Source organism: Anser cygnoides, chromosome 8, assembly GCF_040182565.1.
Source record: "Anser cygnoides isolate HZ-2024a breed goose chromosome 8, Taihu_goose_T2T_genome, whole genome shotgun sequence".
Lineage (NCBI taxonomy): Eukaryota > Metazoa > Chordata > Aves > Anseriformes > Anatidae > Anser > Anser cygnoides.
In genome coordinates, this window is record NC_089880.1 from 28,303,741 (window position 1) to 28,321,507 (window position 17,767).

The window sequence follows — 17,767 nt, forward strand, 5'->3', positions numbered from 1 at the left end:
AGACGTGTAAAAATGGGACAGGAATGATGATGCATCATCATCTGTCACCCTGGGAAATCCCAACACAGGATGAACAAGGAATGAAGGGAAAAACACAAAGGTGTGCAAAAAGGCTGTACTTGCAGGTGAAGTTAGTGAACATGGTGGTCTAAGAAGGTGAAAGAGTGGAGAGAGGATATCTTAAGCCAAGGGCAACAGCATCTTGGACAGAAAAGAAAGGGGCCGGAGCACACAGAATGCGATTCCAGGGCAGCCCCAGGGCTGCACAGAGCATGGCTCTGCCCGTACCCCATGGGAGAGCACCCCAGCAAAGCTGAGTTCCTATGAAGCTTTTGTTCCTCGGGTGTTGCTGTCATATGCTTAGAGCATTTTCATTCTGTTAAAGTCCTGTGACAAAAAGAAACAGCTATTTACTTGGAAAGAACTTTGATTTAATGAACCAGGGCTGTTACACAACACTTAGGGGACGTGAAAAGCAGAGAGCCATCTTCCCGGACAGATAGCAGCTATGGCCCTGATGGCTTCTCACAAGGGCATTTAGGACACTCCCTTTCTCCCTCCAGGCAGCACTTTGAGGGTTAAGGTTCAGAGCAGGCAGTGTAAGTCCTCACTGGACAGCACATGTAATTCCATCCTCATATATATCTTTAAAAAAGGGCTCTTTACAGAAAGCATCCCCCTATTAGTGTACTACAAGGCAACTGAGGCACAGAGGGGCTGAAGTGACTTGTCTAGTATCACCCAGCAAGATAACAACACAACTATGTGAACCCCACAGACTGCAGAGTGCTGTGCCAGTGCTCTGCTGTTCCTCTGGACATGCAATCTTCTCCCTGAGGATTAAATCTCCCCAGGGTACCTTTAACAGAGCACAATACCACTGCAGACTAACATGGATTTCAAAGCGAGTCATTAGTCTTCATGCTACAACAGAGCTGTATACTTGGATGTTTCTTAGTACCCTTAAGAGATCTCTCTCAAAATTGCACACGAAGACTTCCACTGAAATTAGTATGCTGTTCCCTGACATATGGGTGGTTGCAGCAGTCATTCTGGAAGGCCACCTGATCCTTAAAACACTCTCAAGATTGAGAATCATAATGGAGGCAAATATTTGATCCAAAGACCTATGAAAGTATATGCACAAGGAACTCTGCTCAAAATCAGTCATCTCAATAAACTATGTCTTGAAACAAGGATGTCCAAGGCTTGGCCTGAGGTTCCTTAGGTCAGGAATATCCTGTTAAAAGACAAAACAGGAATTTTCTTCAATCCCTGCAGCTTTTAGATATCGCCTCATATCCTCACTGAATGAAGAAGAGCCACAAATTAGTACGAATGGCTTTCTTCGACAGGAATTTATTATCGTCTTCATCAAGTCTTCATTTAGGCGACCAGTGTATGTGTTTTCCTGATAGCTCCAAGGAAGTTTTTCCAGTGATGTTTCCTGCAAAGGCAAAAAGGTTTGCAGTGTGACACAGTAAAAAGGACAGTCGATTGCTTACTGCCAAGTCTCCCTCCTCCCCTCAGGGTACTGCACAGGACATTTTTCACCCTCGTGACTGCATTTGGGTAGAAACGACCCACTCTGAACAAAACCAGAGTGTAACTACTGCCAAGAAGCACTGCAGAACCTTCTCCTTTGGGAACCACTTCCCACCATGCCTTCTCTATTCCCCAGTCCTAAGTCCCAAGACTACTCCTCCCTATTGCCTCTTCCATTCCCAAGTCTCTTTCAGTCCCATCTCCCTTGACCAAAGCAACGGAAAGGAAGCCAGCCCTGCTCCAGACACGGCTCTGATCCCATGAGAAATGTCAGATCCAGTGGGACCCCCCGTACTATTAACTAGAAATGGAAGTGTTCAGATGTGATGGGAGCAGTATTCACTCTGGCAGCAGAGTGAAATGCTGGGACAGGCACATATAATCCTAAAAGGGAAGATGCACCACTCAGAGCTGGAGTACAACAAACCTGTTAAGAGAAGAGACAAAAGGGAAAGACGTACGTGTGGGGCAGGCTGTGCTGACAGGGGTCAGAAGGGTTTCTTGCCCTTCACTGAGTTGAATTTCAAGACCTCCTCAGGCTCTTGAGAAAGCACCGTCCTGAAAAGGGTATCTAACCTGTGTCACCAGAGACAATTGCTGATTACAGTCCTACAGAACGGCTGAGGGGATGCCTAAATCACAAGTACTTTTCTCTATACCTAATTTCAACTTGCCAAGGCCATATGTGGAACATAATGTATGAGGCAGATCCACCATGAGATACAAAAAATGATTCATCTGAGGAGCTAAAAATGCAATGGGATTCATTCCCTTAGCATAAATAATTCTTTCTATATCCTCCCTGCAATGAATCCTCATTTCTGAGGGAAATAATTTTCAACTACCAAATCTGTGCAGAACACAGGCAACTTTGGGACCAAATGAAAATGAAAAAGACTGCTCAAATCATAAGACCACTGAGAGAGGTATGCCCTCATCCCATGGATTTGGCATAGAAAATAACTTTAGAGAGTGGGACACAACTTTAAAAAGTTTGAAAATGGGTCAGCTGGGAAAAATAATTGCTGGGAAGTTGGTGCTAACACACTAGAAGAAGAGAGACGTAGCCATGAGCAATGAATGGAAGATAAGGACAGACTAAGGTGCTGATATTAGGAAAAAAGAAATAGTTTATTTGCTGCGAGTCTCCCAGAGTCAAGTTTTCTTTACATAAATGCTTAGGTGCAGCAACAGCTGTCAGAAGTGGGGGGAAATGGTCAATGGTGAATAGGAATCAGGGGGTCCTTGCCAACAGAAGGGCTACCGAGGGGGTCAAAGAGGGACAAGCAGCGATGGTCACTTCCCTGAAATTCTTCAGACTGCTAGCAGCATGAGAATATTTAGTAGATTTAAGAACAGCAGCTGCTAGATCACAAAGTAGCCTTGATGACTTGGGAAAGAATTAAGATCACTGACAGAAAAGGTTCGTTCAGCACACAGAACCCTCACATAAATTCACTTCATACCCATTTATTTACCTGGCTTAGGATGTAAAATATTCTGATGTTCCAGTATCGAGCCAGATCCTGGAGAAGAGATTTCAAATAAATTGTTTCAAATGTACGGAAGCAGCCAACAAGAGTTACAAAAGTTTCATCCTCTTCATCATCTGTTATGGACTGGAGAATGGGAAGCATCGGTGCGAGGCCAGTGCCAGAAGCCAGCATGAGGAGTTCTCCGTGCTAACGACAAAACAGAATTTTGAATTAACCATCGTGACTGAAAACGGACGTGCTCATTGCCAGTTCCTCCTTCTGCCACACTGGTAAAGGGTCTCGACACAGAGACCTCATCAGGTATCAGGACATGAACTGGTAAATGCAAATCTCAAAATGTATTTTTCTACAAAATCCATCAGACGGCAATCTACAAAATCCATTACAGACAGCACTTGCAGGATTTTTATATACCAAACTTAATGAAACTGGATTATATCCGAATATAAACATTTATAACTTCAGCCTTCATTACAGTTCATTTATATTTCGGTTTCTGTTCAGCTGTACTCTTTGCTGACCCACTGTGGGTTGACACGCAGGCAGTAGGGTGCTGTGCGCAGGAGGACAGCAGGTTCCCAGCACCTTACCTACCAGTGCACCAATCCCAGAAGTGGGTCTTAAGCCAGTGTTTTGGGGTCTTCCCTCCTAAACCATCTTATGCCTACCCTGTTCATCATAGCCGGGGATTTGGTAACCCCAATCCTCTACAGCCAAAGTCTGATGGGGTGCTGGAAGCCAGAGGGCTTCAAGATGTGGAGTGCGACTACATATAGCAGAGAAGCTATCAGCACGAACAACGTCCAGATGGATTTGCTACATATAGGAACTGGTCCAACTCCTACCAACTTCACTGAGAGCTTGAACACATCTTTTATGCACACATCCATCTGAATTTGAAATGATTTCCTTTGTGCTACACAAGACATTAATTAGTCAGAGCCAGTGGGAACACACGGCCTGTCAGATCGCGGAAGGTCAGGCCTTAAGTATGACCACCTTGCCACGAAACAGGCTCTGAAGCTTAGATGCTCACCCATCCTGACAGTCAGCAGCCTCTTGGAGGAGGCTGGTGGTGGGAAGGGGCTGCTGCTCAGGGGCTGCTCTGAGGGCAGTTTATTTCGAATGGCTTTGATCTGCCTGAATCTAAATCCTATCCTATGGGCAGCAAATAGAGAAAAAAAAAAAAAAAGAATTTTTACTCTCAAATTTATATTCAGGACCTTTGTTATAATTCATAAATATTAACAGTTCTTCTACAGCAAGCTGTTTTAAGGATCACTCAGGTGCTTTGTCAACTGCACCTACAAGGATCACCCAGCCAGCCCCTGAATGCACCCACTTCTAGGCACGGCTGCTATGTTCTGTCCCAAATGATCTGGAAGCTTTTAGGAACAGAAGTGAACAGTAGCCTAACACAGCAGGGACACTATTTCAGGAAGCAGAACACAATTGCTCTGCATGGAGCTCGGCCACTGGGATTTTACAGCCCTATTTTTGCTGGTTAAAAAAAATAAAAGAAGAAGAAGAAGAAAAGAAAGAACAAGAAGAAATGAGGCTTTGGGATCTTAATGACCAATGTTTCGATTCTGCTTCTCATTTGAAAGGTCAGAATTAAGTAATGAAATTAGTTTGTGTGAGAAGCCTTCCCCTGAAACTGGATCTGCCTTTCTTTGCAGAGAGCCCGGTATCAGTAGATAGGATCAGCATTTGCAGAGTGGTTGGGTGACGTGACACCTCACTGGAGCTGCTATAGTTCAGGGAACACCCAGGAGAGAAGAAGATCAACATCTCTTCTTCACTCGTGCTCAGTCACAAAACAGCAACGTGGTTCAAACACGGCAAAACCAATCTGCACTCATTGCTGGTGCAGAATAAGTTCCCTTTGTTAAACAAATCAAGAACGTTTAATGCAAGTGATGAACAGACAGCCTTGCTAATTTTCCAGTCTCCCACCCACCTCCCTCTCCTCTTCTTCCTTAAATATGCTGCAGTTCAATAAGGTCTACTTTCTCCAGCTGACTGCTAATGCTGTAGCGCCGTACAATAACCCAGGAAGTCCCTAAAATAATCATGAAAACAGTAATCAAATTGATGTCTTCCCTTTGGAGTATTAAACAAAGCTAGCTGCCACAAACTGAAACATCCTATGTCTCTTAGGAAACTAACCTTATTAGGTCGATATGGGAACCCTCCGAACGGCCCACGCCAAAAGACCGTGTCTCCTTTTTTCCAAGTTTTTATGTATTGTGACATTAGCCCAGCTTCATAGCACTAATAAAAAACATTGCACAAAAGAAAAGAATAATTATACTCTGCTGGAAAGTTTTCCCAGTTTCAATTATAAAGTTATCTACATTTAAACGAGAAGGGGGCAAAAAACATTTCATGCATTTAAAAAGAAAGAAAGATCGTTCTATTTGAAAAAATAATTCAAAGTTATACCCAAAACAAAGACATTTAAATTAAATCATATTGGATCCATTCCAGCTTGACTATAATGTAAACACAACCCACTCTCATGCAGTCTGAATTTCCAAAACTGGAAAAAGCTTATCAGAGTTCTTGCTTACAAAGCACACAGAGAAGAGTGTCTTGAATGCAAAGCACAGTCCAAGTCTTCAAGTGTTCTCCAGATCTCCGGGTATGGGATCTGGAAATGCCCTCTGGGTACTGATAGTTATATAAACACTGCATAGCTCTTTCTTTATTTCAGTCTCTCAAATGCTGTGTTGATACAATTAGTGACCCAAAGTCAGGTTTCTCATTTATAAAACTCTGTTTTCAGAACAGATCATCTGGATGCTAAGGGATGCCTCCACATTTCAAAAATATATATGTTAATTTGGGCCTCACAGAAGAAAAACATTGGCAAAAAAAAATGTTTCACTTTCTACCAGGCACAGAAGAAACATTATCTAGGCTTTTTCCCCACAGGAATGCTAGCTTCACTTGTGACTGATGAGAAAGGGTCAGTGCTTGCAAGAAAAAGAGAAGCAAGGAGATGCTGAAAAATGAAGGGCTTATCCAAGCAGTCTTGTTGCTGGATGTAATGTGCTCTCTTGCTCGCTGTGTGTGTCCTATTTGTACGATGACTTTATGGTTGACGAGAATGAATACGCGCAAAAGAATGGCCACACTTTATGGGGTCTGGCCAGAGAACAACGTCTGGCCCACCCCACAAGAGCAGATAAGGCTAACAGTGGTGGCAGACAACTGGTCTCGCACGCAGGTGATGCCACTGATAAGCCTGAAGAAGAGCCACACAACCGGAGGTCAGAAGATGGGATGCGATACAAGCCGTCAAAGTCTCCAGCCCACATAACCTGAGAGAAAGGTACTTTGGGGTGTTTTCTGCACACACGCTGGACAGAAGCCCAGCTCCACACCCCAGTGCCTTGGCTGGCCACCAAGCAGCACTGCAGGCAAACAAAACTGGTGAACCACAAAGCAGCTAAGAAAAAGTGAGTGAGCGAGCAAGCGTGTGTCTGCGCTTGCAAGCAATGTTGGCTAATAAAGAGCACAGATACTCTTCCCCTTGTAATGACCTCACTTAAATATCTTAGCCATTAAGATCTATTTGCACTGGTTGTTAGATTCAAAATGTAAATGCATCATATACATACATCCAGGCTCCGAGTTACTGTGAGAAACATTTTATGTTCAGAGGGCCCTGGGCTGGCACTTAGTTTCGTGCAAACAGTGTGTGGTTGCATCAAAGGAACAGTGTTTGATACTTACCTTCTTCAACCATACATGGAAACCCAAAACAAGTGGAAAAAAGTCAGCCCCACCTTATGGCCCGTTCCCAGTGGAACATGGTAATGGCAACTAAAAGAATCCTTCTTTCACCAAAATTATTTCCAAAAATTGAAGTGAGAAGTGATTGAGTGGGATTAAAATGAATTTTTCTAAACAAAAAGAAAAAAAAATAATTATCTCCTGGGGGAAAACTTCTACACCCAGTTTTACATGGAGAGAAACCCTAACATTATAAAATCACTCAAAAAGAGGGTTATGCTCTGTAAATGGCAACTCCCTCACTCTTAACTGTAGTATCACAAATGCAATGCTATAATAACAGGAGACAGAAGGGTTTGAACACGGCTTGGATTGCATAGTAATAATAATAATGTAGTACTTTCCAAAATTGCCTGAATAGTGTGAAATATACCACAACCTACAGAGTGAGTTATAAAAATGGCTGCTTTACACTAGGTGTTACCAACCTCTTTTGTCACCGTCAGAGAGTAACTATAGCTCCCTTTGGGATGAAAGGTTCTATATAAAGGAAAGGTATCATTACAATCATTACTATTATTATTGAAATGCAAAACCTGTGAGTAATAAGCAAGTATACATGAAATTTCACAGTCATCTTGTGAATGTATCCTATTAATACAACTCAAATGCAATGTTTCTCTCCCCTACCACACACCAATTGCTACAAGAATGGTGAAAGGACCCTCCCACAGGTGTCTTATACAAGCTGTACACATTTCTAAAGAACAGGGCTTTCGTTTGAACATACAACGCATAATAGACCTCCAAAATGTGAAATCCTGGAGGACAGGCAGAGGACAAATGGTCATTTTGTGCAAGCCACCCGGGACACTCAGCTATCAGACTTTCACACCTATACTGAAGTCTCTGTCTGCCCTGAGGAATCACTAGTGACATACAAATACAATATCAGAAAAATCTTCAATTCGATATTCGCCACACAAAATGATTATTTATAAGGGCCCTGCAGACTTTATTCAGACAATTTTCCAACCAAGTTCTCCTATAAAACCCTTTCGAACTCAACCAGCATTTTGTGGTTGCCTCCAAAAGGGCTAGGACGCTCATCCAAAATGGGGCTTTGCCACTGCGTCTACCCTGGTAGGTGCAGCCTGTGTCTGTGGGTTACCTCTCTGCCCTGTGGGCCATGGGGACACTGCTCAGACCACAGGCAACTCCAGAGCCCTACCTGCGCATCAGGAACAGCTGCCTGTTTTCTTTCCATATTTCTCACCAAAATGAAAGCTTTTTATGAAAAATGTCCTTAATGCAAAATAAGGCAGGGAGAGTAAGGGCTGGGCAGCGACTTTCCAAAATCACTGGTTCAACTGGGCAGACTGCTGGGTGTGATTTCAAAGACAGATTGAAAAGGCAAAATGAAATCAGGGAGGTGGAATGGGCACCTCTTTCCACACCGGCAACTGCAAGGCTCCCGAGAGGCTCTCTCAAACGCTTAGCAGGGCTTATGCTGCAAAGCGGTTGTTTGTGTGTCACCTTCTTCTGCTTTCAGTTTTGTGGGAGGAGAAAAAAAAAAAAGAAAAAAAAAAAAAGAAAAAGCAATTTTTATCAGCAAAGCACAACTGCTTCAAAACAACACAGAAACAGCCCATGAGGGATTTGACAGAGTCTCACTTGAAGTACTGACAGCGTGCTTGGTTCCTAAAAGAAAACACCGTCCCCAGCACCTTCCACTCTAATCTATATTGTATAGACTTACTTACTTTCATTAAAACTTCAAAGTAACCTTCTGCATTCCTTGGGCTAATCGGAGTGTAGGCTCGCTGGACCTCCAAACCGTTCACCTCTCCTCTGAGAAGAGAAATACAGGAAGCCACTGTAACTCGTGTCATTGACAGGTATTACCAACACTTGTGCTTTTCCCTGGGGAGATGAGGCAAGGCTGAGGGAGGCAGCAGATCCTCTTCCCGATGGCCCAGCCTGTGCACAGATGCAAAACATTTCCCTGTGAGATGTACAAATCGATGGGGGACGTAACTTCTAAATGCATCTATTGTTTTCCTGGTGCTGGCCCCATCTGTACCCCACACTCAGCTCTTGGACACGTCCATGGAAGGAGGCTTGAGATGTTTTATGAGAAACTGTTCAGTGCGCAAGAGTGGGAAAGGAGAGAGAAAATGCTTTCTTGGTAAGTGTGCTATTCCTTTTGGACTGGGGTATACCTTTCTTTCTGTGTTTGGACAGCATCTGGCAATTAACTAATGAAATTTAGGGCACAGCCTTAAATTGAGCTCTTGTCAATATACACTGTATTATCATGTAAGTCTTCTCTTTCCATAGAATGTATCCACATTGCTCTTCACTACTGACTACGTTAATTGACGGACGTGACCAAACCCTTTCCTCTGCTGCATTAGGAGAGAGCGTGGAATGAGAAGCATGTACTTTCAGCAGCCAGCCAGCTGTATACATCAGCTGTTAACGTACAAATAACGTCAACAGATACAGATCAATGGTATCATAACATGACTTTTTCTAACTGGCAATGATCACCACAGATGGCTGAGAGAGACATAAACTTTTCCCAAGTGACCCCTTTCTGGCAAGCAATAAACTACACAGGAGGGTTGTTTTTCTAGAAATCGGGAGATGCCTGGACATCAGAAATAACACCATGGGTGCTGAGTTACCCCAAGATACAGACCCTAAAATACTGAGCCCTGGGGTTAGCGCAGCTCATTGTCTTCTTCCAACACGTTGGAGTAAATCATCTGTTGTAACATCTATTCTTTGACTCTTTCTTTCTGCAAATGGATTTTCTTAATCACACCTAGTTCTTTCTGACCCACCGATGCAAGGATAATGCTGAAGAAAAATACAGCTTTGGAGTGGCTTTTACCATAAAATTAGTAGAACTAATGAGCTCACGAGGCCTTTCATCTGTATCATCATGGAGCTATAGAAATTATGATTTGCCTGGTATGAAGGCTTTGTCTATTGACAAAAACCTATATATTAGGTTACATAATGCAGACTGTTTAACTAGCACAGAGAACAATACCTTAACACGATATGTTGTCCTAAACTCAATCGCAGACTGCCATTTCCCGGTAATTCAAATTTGTACTGGTAGGTGTCCTCTGTTAGCTGCTCCACTGAGCTTATGTTGAATGCAGTAAATGTATCTGGATTTAGTTCTGAATTATTGCTCTGCAAGAACAACAATAAATAATTACTTGGTTAGATGGTGTCTTTTATTATTTCATTTTTCTTTGGAAGCAACCGTGTATGCTAATTTAGCGCCTGAGATACTGACTCCAGAAGAGCGCATATTAAATGCTAGGGCCCAGTGCAAATTTCAGCTCTCTGCTGATTCATTATGGTGTTCTGCAGTATGCACTTTGGGATCTTGGATCCCCCCCCTTTAAAATTACATTTTTACACCTTAGAGCAAGGTCATCTTATTATGACTCACTGCACTCATTTTCTCGTGTCTGGAAACAAACAGAAATAATACTGCTAAAAGAGCTGAGCACTGCTTTGGGGGCAACTTTGAAACCTACTGATGACCATTCGGAATAGGAAGTACTGTTAGCTGTTTCAACACTGAACATTTTTGCTTGACCCAGCACAGTAAATCTTACGTAACAGGGCAGTGACAAGCTTAAAATTACACTCTGAAGACAACTATTTGAATACCAGGCCATGCACAATGCAGGCTTTCTCATTCTCAAAATAAGAATCTAAATACCAGGAAAAGACAAAAAAGGTCAGGAAAGTGGAACTTCTTGGAGGAAACCATCAGCAGAGAACACTGTGATTCTTTGCATCTTTCCCTCTGTTCCCACTTTTCACAGAGGTTTGCTCTGCCTGCCCGGGGGACGCTTCCGCAGCACATGGTCTGGCAGAAGCTGCAGACCCAGGGCTGTAATGCGACACCAGGGCGAACTCGACACTTGGAAAATCGCATTACAGCAGGGAGAGAGCAGGCAGGGGGAGCGGGTCTGGGAAGGCCGAGTTTGGGGAATTACATTTACAGTCTTAAGACACCGCTTTAATCTACAGCTGCATCCCTCACCCACCAGCACAACCCCACATGCTAGCAAGTATATGATCAAAGCGCTGGCTCTAGGACACGATGAAGACAAATTAACCTGCTCCTTCTTTTCCGTGAGGAGGCTTTTGTCTTGCTTCGCTTTGGCCCTTTCCCATCGTGCAAGATCCTTCTCATATACGTCATAAATGCAGGGTTTGCAGCCGCTGCCACAGCACTGGGATGGAGAAGGTTCTTGGGGTCTGAGAGCCAGCCACTCATCCTCATTTCCACTCATTGTCTGCAAAACACAAGCCTTGCATCACAAACAGCAGGATCAAGAGAAGCACGTGCTCATCAGCTGAGCGTTACTTGGAGAAGGACAGAGAAATCTCTCTCGAGCATCTCGCGTGCGTGTCTCAGGGGAATCAGAAAACTGAAAACCTGCGAGCTGAACTGCTGCCTGCAACGCTCCATTTCTGCTCAAGCGCCCGCTGCCTCTGCTTTGCGCGGAGCAGATCACCAGACACCGCCAGCCCTGAGCTGCAAAGCAGAACCCAGCTGGCCTTCCCAGCAAGAGCTACCTTCGGCAGCAGCAGGCTCCTGCCTGTCCTGCCACCGAGGTGGTGATTTCTAGAAAAAAAGTGGCCCAAAAATCTGGAGGTCAGTCCACAAGAAGGGCTAACCAACCCCAAACTCTACCAGAGCACTGCCTTAAAACGGAGGGAGGGCACGGAGCTGAAGGTGGGTTGTAGAGCCAAGAAGCTACAAGAAAACAGTAAATTCACAGGCAAATGAACAAACAATTTGGTTATAAGCAGATTTGGCTCTGGCTTTAAATGTAGACATGTAGGAAAAGGCAAGAAGCACACGCAGCGTGATTTTCATCTCCTACCCTTGGCCCACACAGAGCTACACCCAGAGAGTGCTCCTCCAACAAAAATCGAGATGCCGACCTCTCAGGGACTCTGTTATTTTTATACAGCGGTTTAACAGTATCCCCAATACATTTATATCGGTACCATTTAAACAAAAGGTCTGGAGGAAATTATAAAACCACGGGTGACGAGGCTGAAGAAAAGCACACTTAGCACTCGGAGCAGCTTCATTTCCAAGCTCCCGTGCAAGCATTAATTAATCTTCACCCCTGTGCGAGAAGGACGATAATTTGGATTTGGCAGGGGGAGAAGAGGAAGCCAGAGGATCGCCAGCCGTGCTCCCAGCCGGATTGCTGTGCCCAGGCTGGGAGGCGAGCAGCCATCGCTCAGCCTGGGCACCCGGCGGGGGCTTTTTGCTCAGACAAACTGCCCGAGGGGAGTTTTTGAGGGAAAAGTCGGGCAGAGACAAAGATGGAAGACGCTGTTAGTCAGGGGCTCGGCCACGTTTGTTGTGCTTTGTGCGTTCACTGGGGGTTTACACGCGCCCAGAGGCCCCACGGCCTCGGGCTGCCCCCAGGGCCCTGAGGGGCCACAGCTCCGCTCCCCCCTCCCCCCCGCCCCGTGCCTCTCTCCCCCCCTCCCTCCCCCTCCCCTCACTTACCCCCGCACCTGCCCTTCCGCCCGCCCCTCCGCCGCGCCATTGGCCGACCTCCCTCCTCTCTCGCCTCCCATTGGCTCCCTCCTCTGTCACTCACCACGGCCAGCGGCGCGGCCCCGCCCCCCTTCCGCCCTCCTGAGGGCGACAAGATGGCGGCGCCGGCGGCCCTTGAGGCGATGGCGGCGGCGGCGGCGCTGAGGCGGGCGGCGGGGGCCGGGACCCAGACCCGCGGCATCGTCACCCACACGGGGCCGCCCCGTCCCCGCGGGCCGCTGCCCCGCACGCCCTGGACCACCCGCGGGCCGCCCCCGGAGGTGCTGTCCCGCAGGGCGGAGCGGCGGCCGGTCCGCGAGCAGGTGGAGCTGGACGCGGTCACGTACGTGGGCCGGCAGCACCGGGTGCCCGGCCTGGCCCGGCCCCGCTTCCCGGCCTGGCAGCGAGGCTGGCACGACCCCTGGCACTCCCCCGGGCCGCGCTACGAGGACATGGCGCTGCGCAAGGAGCGCGGCTGCTTCGTGTGCCACCAGCGGGTCCGCATGCTGGAAGGTACCCGCAGCGCCCTGGCCGCCTCCCTCGGTGCAAAAATAAATGAAATACAGGTTATTTTTCTCTTAGAAATCCACGCTGCGAACCCCTGCCAACCCGCCTGCTGGTCTCAGTAACAGGCCCGCTATTTTAATGGGAACGGCCTCAAGTTGTGCCAGGGGAGGTTCAGGTTGGAAATTTGGAGATGTTTCTTCTCATAAAGAGCAGTCAGGCGTTGGGACGGGGTGCCCGGGGAGGTGGTGGAGTCACCGTCCCTGGGGGTGTTCAAGGAAAGGTTGGACGTGGTGCCTGGGGACATGGTTTGGTGGGTGACATTGGTAGCAGGGGATGGTTGGACCAGATCATCTTGAAAGTCTTTTCCAACCTTAATTCTCTGATTCTAGGGGTTCGGCAAGCGCAGTGGCTCACCAAGACGAAGCTGGTGCAAGGTTTGCCTCCGTCGGTGCTCAGCATCGTCAACGACCCGGCTCACCAGCTCCAGGACCAGGACGAGGCAGTTCACCGTGCGATCGCACACGCACGGCTCTGGGAGACGACAGAAGTTTCTCCCAGCAGAGAAAAGTATTGGTAAGTTCTCAGTCCTGCGCATGGCTTTAGTGTAAGCCAGCCATTAAGAAGATGGTTTAAGAACCAGAGTTTTTAACACTACAGAGAAACTCATGCATGGATCTACTCCTGAGAGATTCACTTACCGTGCAAAACTGTCAGAGCCTTTGTATAAGGTTGTCACCTTATAAAAAAACAAAACAACGCAGGTCTGAATGTTGACAGTAGTACCAGTGTAAACACGTACACTCTATTAAAGCTCCTTTTAGGCGAAGGTCTCTGTTTCTACTTGAGATACAGTTCTAGCTGATTCAGAATGTCAGTTTTTAAATAACTAATGGTAAGCATTACCTCTGCCAACTTGGAACCAGGTTGGTTTGTTGGGTATTAGTCTGAAATCTGTGTTAACCATTTGGAAATGTTATGCTGTTATATATTTTACAGGCAGTAGTGTTCTATAGCATTCACGTCCCAGAAGCATCTGCCTACCATGATAATATTTTTACTTTATGTAACCTTTCTTTTTTTCTCTCCTTATTCTAAAGCCCTGTGCTGTTTGAAGACTTGATACATTTGTGCCGGTTAATGACAATGAAGTATCCTTCCCTGGCTAAAAGAATGTTGGCTAGGAACTACAGGATTGCCGCTGTGTGGGAAAGAGGTTGGTTGCTGCTGGGGTGGAAGCCTTTGGTTCTTTTGGTTAACGTGAGAGGGGTAACAAAGTCACTAGCTTGAAAGCTGAAAACCTGGAAAAAATGAAACAAGTTCTGGAACCGAGCAATTCTTCCAGTTTTAAATAGTGCTGTAAGGATAGACATGGTGACAGGGCACTTGCCCCAAGGAGATTATTGAGGTGTTAGACAACATCAACATGACAGTGGGGGAAGAGAGCCAGCGTCTTAGAACTGGTTATTTATTTTTGGCATCCAAATCTGTTCTGTTGTCTTTGTAAAACATGCTTAGTTAAGAAACTAACGCTAGTAATTAATGCTGCTGTTTTGGAAAAAGAACCCACGGCGGAGCTGCTATTCAAGATTAGTCTGGAGGCGAGGGGGAGAGAGTGGGCCTTGCAGAACAAAGACTTACTAGAATGCTGTTACCCAGAAGGAAACGTACGCCTTGCTCTGATGTTGTTTTAGTGATGTCTGAATGCAGCCTAATTTCCGTCCCCAGAATCCTTTCTCCTTCAGGTCCGCGGCCTGAACGGAATACTTATGAACTCTGTGGCCCCGATACCACCAGTAGCCTCCAAGGAGGAGATACTGGCCACCGAAGAGCACGTTCTGGAGACCTTCTATCCCATCTCGCCTACAATTGATCTTCAGGAAGTGAATGTGTACAGGGAGCTCAACGACACAGGTACATCTGGCAGTTGAAAATAATTTTCTAGCAGTCCTTGCCTTTGTGCCAGACGTCTGTGGGAGTGGATGGGAAGGGGAGCAGCGGAGCTGGGCGCAGGGTGTGCAGTGCAAGCACTCCGGACCAGTGGCAAGTTTACCCCGGCCTAGGCAGTTCTGTGGAGAAAAACCTGGGCAAATTCTTCAAACAGTTCCTGAAGATACGGGAGAAAACGTTGGCCGTGCTGTCTCTTACCGAGCGATTTCTGACGTGGTTATCTGCCGTTTAGGTTTCAGAGATGGTTATCCATACCCTCATCCTCACACTCTGTATTTCCTGGAATCGGCCAGCGTTCGCCCTGACAGGTTCAGACCAGAACAGCTTCGTGCTAAAATGCTGATGTTTGCTTTCGGCAACGCGCTGGCAAAGGCTAGGGTGCTGTATGGGGTACGTATCGGAGACGGCTGCTCTCCTGCTTTCTTCTTTCTCTAGCACTGCAGCTAAGGGAAGGAACTGTGAAATTCCCTTGCCGTGGAGGGTACAGTAGTTTTCAAATCTGCACTGATCTTACTATATCATAGCTTCCCACTCCGGGGGTCTGACTAACCTTCAGGAGTGGTTACTGCTGATCCAAAAAAACCACCTCGGCAATGAGCGTGTTCATGATGTAACATGCACCGGGGCGGTATTAGGTAGGAAGCAGGGTGTAGGTTTAACTGTAGAACCTAACCCATCCCACAGCTCAGTATGCAAATTGATACTTCATTGCTGGCTGAAGGAAGAATTTTAATTAAAATCCAAAATCTACATTCAAAACTTGTTTGACTAGAGTAATTTTCTGGGCAAGGTAACAATACATTTATTAAAAACTTGGCTTTAAACCAAGTAGAAGATGCAGAATCAGCAACTAGTCCTACAGTTTTTGTGGTAACTGGCTTTTTCAATGTTCTCCTTCTTCCCTTCTTTCCTAGGACGATCCCAAGGTTTTGGAGCAGCCGATAGTGGTGCAGAGCGTTGGCACAGACGGCCAGCTCTTCCAGTTCATGGTGTTCCAGTTAAATACAACGGACCTCGTGTCTAGTGATGGCATAAAGAACCTCGTCTGGATTGACTCTGATCAGAATCTGTATGAAAAAGCCCAGTGTGTTCCAGAAGTCAAGAAGAGAGTTGTTACGGTAAGCAAACCGGGGTGAAACAGCCCTGGACGGGGAAGTGGCCCTGGAAGTAAAACCCTCTCATCTCTGCCAGAGGTGTGGGAGCTGGCAGAAGGCTGTGGCACGGGTTTTAAACCAGCCGAAGGGAGCTGATGCAGGCACCGGCCCTGTTCTGACTGGAGAGCCTTAAGCAGGTGTAACTGCCAGGGAGTATTTGTACTGCCGAGGCACCGCACGGCGTACGAGCCGCAAGCCAAGCTTAATACGAACTCCTCCACAAAGATTGCCCCAGCTGTAACCTACCGTCTCCTAGCAGGCTTGTTTAAAATCAGCTTGTGCTCTGACGGAGGAAGTGCTTACACGCAACTGTCAGCTTCGCTGTCGAGTAAACAGAGCGCAGTTACACGGGAGGGCGTCTCGCTTTGGTGGGCAGTGCTGGTGCTGTCTGAGACTTACACCAGTGGAAGTACCTCCACATAAACCGTTCGGGGAGGGAGAGCACGATTTGGAAGCTACCACCTTTGTTCAAGTGCATTTAAAGCCATTGTTTGTCTACATTAATTACTTCGCTGCAAACTGAGCATCCATGTCTTCTCTCTGCAGAAGCCCGCTGGAATATATGGCTTTCAGCCAGAAACATTCAAGAAGTTTCTGGCACTGTATCTGCATGGAGCTGTGTGAAATTCAGCTCAAAAGAAGATTCTTCACCAACTGTACCTGCTGCTTCTCTTTGCCAGAACCATCCCATATTTAAAGAAAGGTGGATTGGTTTACTTTCAAAAATAAATTATATTGCTACTGAAAGTAAATTCTTTTTTTTTTAAACAAAGTTGTGCCTGAAGAAGTTTTCATTTGAGGGGCTTATCTCTGGTGTCTGGTTAGAGTCATCCAGTGCGTCCTCCTGCTGCCTAGAACCAGTCCAGTTCCTTTGCACAGCTTCTGCTCTCCGTGTGCTTTGCACGTACTGCCCAGTGCTTAGTTCCCAAATTATTTAATCCTCAAGCTTGCTTTGTCGAATTTAGAACCACAATTCTTTTACCTCTCCCGCTACCGATGAAGAAACCTATCCATTTTGGGAAAGCGATGTAGAACGTAGCATGAAACTTTGGTGCCTGGTAACGGGTATTTGCTGCTAAAAACAGGAATTTCTTCCTGCCACCCAGAGTTAAGTGAGCAGGAAGCATATTCGTTTTAAGATGGGAGGATTAAGTGTGTTTTTTGTAAAATGAAGGCTAAATTAGCTCCTACCAAATGTAAAATGTTTTGCAGCTCTGCACTGATACCCTTCAGCACATGGGAAGGCATAGGACAGCCTGCGCTATTTTAAGGTGTGGAAGAGCACATTTCCAAGAAATTCATAATCGCTGCAGAATCCTGTGGCAGAGACTGGTCTGTGCTTTGTGATCCTGCCTGGCCATCTGGATGAACATCTCAGCCGCGGGTTCCCGGCTCAGGCTATCAAACAGCTCCGCTCCGCAGGTTGCAGAAAACAGATTTTCACTAGTCAAACCTGAGAGCAACAGTTGCACACAATGACTTGGGGTACATCTCTTAGGTTAAATTAAAAAAATCCCCCAGTAGCTGGGAGCAAATGCTTCAAAGAGAAACAATTTAGCGAGCGTTGCGTTGGTCTAATTCTGCCTGTTCGAGGGCTGCCCGTTTCAGCTCATCTGTTTAAATCCATAATTTATACCCGGTTATTTAGGAGCGCATTTTAATAGTTGTGCTTTGTGGAGATTGTTTCTGAAGGCGTTTCCTTTCAGTTTCATTCAGGTTGGCTCTCTGTTGTGCCGCAGAGACCCTGCTGCACAGCTCTAGGGAACAGCCCGCGG

The 17,767-nt window shown here is 46.2% G+C and overlaps 2 protein-coding genes and 1 long non-coding RNA gene across 4 annotated transcripts; 2 read left to right on the forward strand and 1 right to left on the reverse strand.

The window, feature by feature from the left end:
• Nucleotides 1-324: 324 nt before the first annotated feature.
• On the reverse strand, nucleotides 325-12,423 carry CYB5RL (cytochrome b5 reductase like). Of its 2 annotated transcripts, none has more exons than XM_013176128.3 (7): nucleotides 11,838-12,297; nucleotides 10,937-11,116; nucleotides 9,844-9,992; nucleotides 8,546-8,633; nucleotides 5,211-5,315; nucleotides 3,024-3,227; nucleotides 325-1,447 (listed from the first exon to the last, which is right to left on the reverse strand). In XM_013176128.3, exons 1-7 carry the CDS (start codon nucleotides 11,838-11,840, stop codon nucleotides 1,244-1,246), a joined length of 933 nt encoding a protein of 310 aa, XP_013031582.2. In that variant the 5' UTR covers nucleotides 11,841-12,297; the 3' UTR covers nucleotides 325-1,243. The 2 variants fall into 2 exon arrangements, with proteins under 2 accessions (XP_013031582.2, XP_047917992.1); XM_048062035.2 differs by lacking the exon at nucleotides 11,838-12,297 and adding an exon at nucleotides 12,355-12,423 and having other exon boundaries at nucleotides 326-1,447.
• Nucleotides 8,682-10,025, forward strand: LOC136791349 (uncharacterized). The gene is made up of 2 exons (XR_010833150.1): nucleotides 8,682-8,970; nucleotides 9,123-10,025. It is a non-coding gene; the product is annotated as an uncharacterized lncRNA (long non-coding RNA).
• A 48-nt stretch (nucleotides 12,424-12,471) lies between the features above and the next one.
• MRPL37 (mitochondrial ribosomal protein L37) lies at nucleotides 12,472-16,764 on the forward strand. Its single transcript, XM_013176443.3, has 7 exons — nucleotides 12,472-12,897; nucleotides 13,281-13,464; nucleotides 13,989-14,104; nucleotides 14,617-14,802; nucleotides 15,071-15,228; nucleotides 15,753-15,956; nucleotides 16,539-16,764. Exons 1-7 carry the CDS (start codon nucleotides 12,501-12,503, stop codon nucleotides 16,614-16,616), a joined length of 1,323 nt encoding a protein of 440 aa, XP_013031897.2. The 5' UTR covers nucleotides 12,472-12,500; the 3' UTR covers nucleotides 16,617-16,764.
• The last annotated feature ends 1,003 nt before the right edge of the window (nucleotides 16,765-17,767 follow it).

What these genes read in the sequence shown, in the direction of transcription:
- MRPL37 (XM_013176443.3), top strand. Translation starts at nt 12,501, where the DNA reads ATGGCGGCGCCGGCGGCCCTTGAGGCGATGGCGGCGGCGGCGGCGCTG. An exon ending in AGGCTAGGGTGCTGTATGGG is followed by an intron (nt 15,229 to 15,752) that starts GTACGTATCGGA and finishes CTTCTTTCCTAG; the next exon opens with GACGATCCCAAGGTTTTGGA. An exon ending in TCAAGAAGAGAGTTGTTACG is followed by an intron (nt 15,957 to 16,538) that starts GTAAGCAAACCG and finishes TTCTCTCTGCAG; the next exon opens with AAGCCCGCTGGAATATATGG.
- CYB5RL (XM_013176128.3), bottom strand. An exon ending in ACTTTGAAGTTTTAATGAAA is followed by an intron (nt 5,316 to 8,545) that starts GTAAGTAAGTCT and finishes GTTTTTTATTAG; the next exon opens with TGCTATGAAGCTGGGCTAAT. An exon ending in TATTTTACATCCTAAGCCAG is followed by an intron (nt 1,448 to 3,023) that starts GTAAATAAATGG and finishes TTGCCTTTGCAG; the next exon opens with GAAACATCACTGGAAAAACT.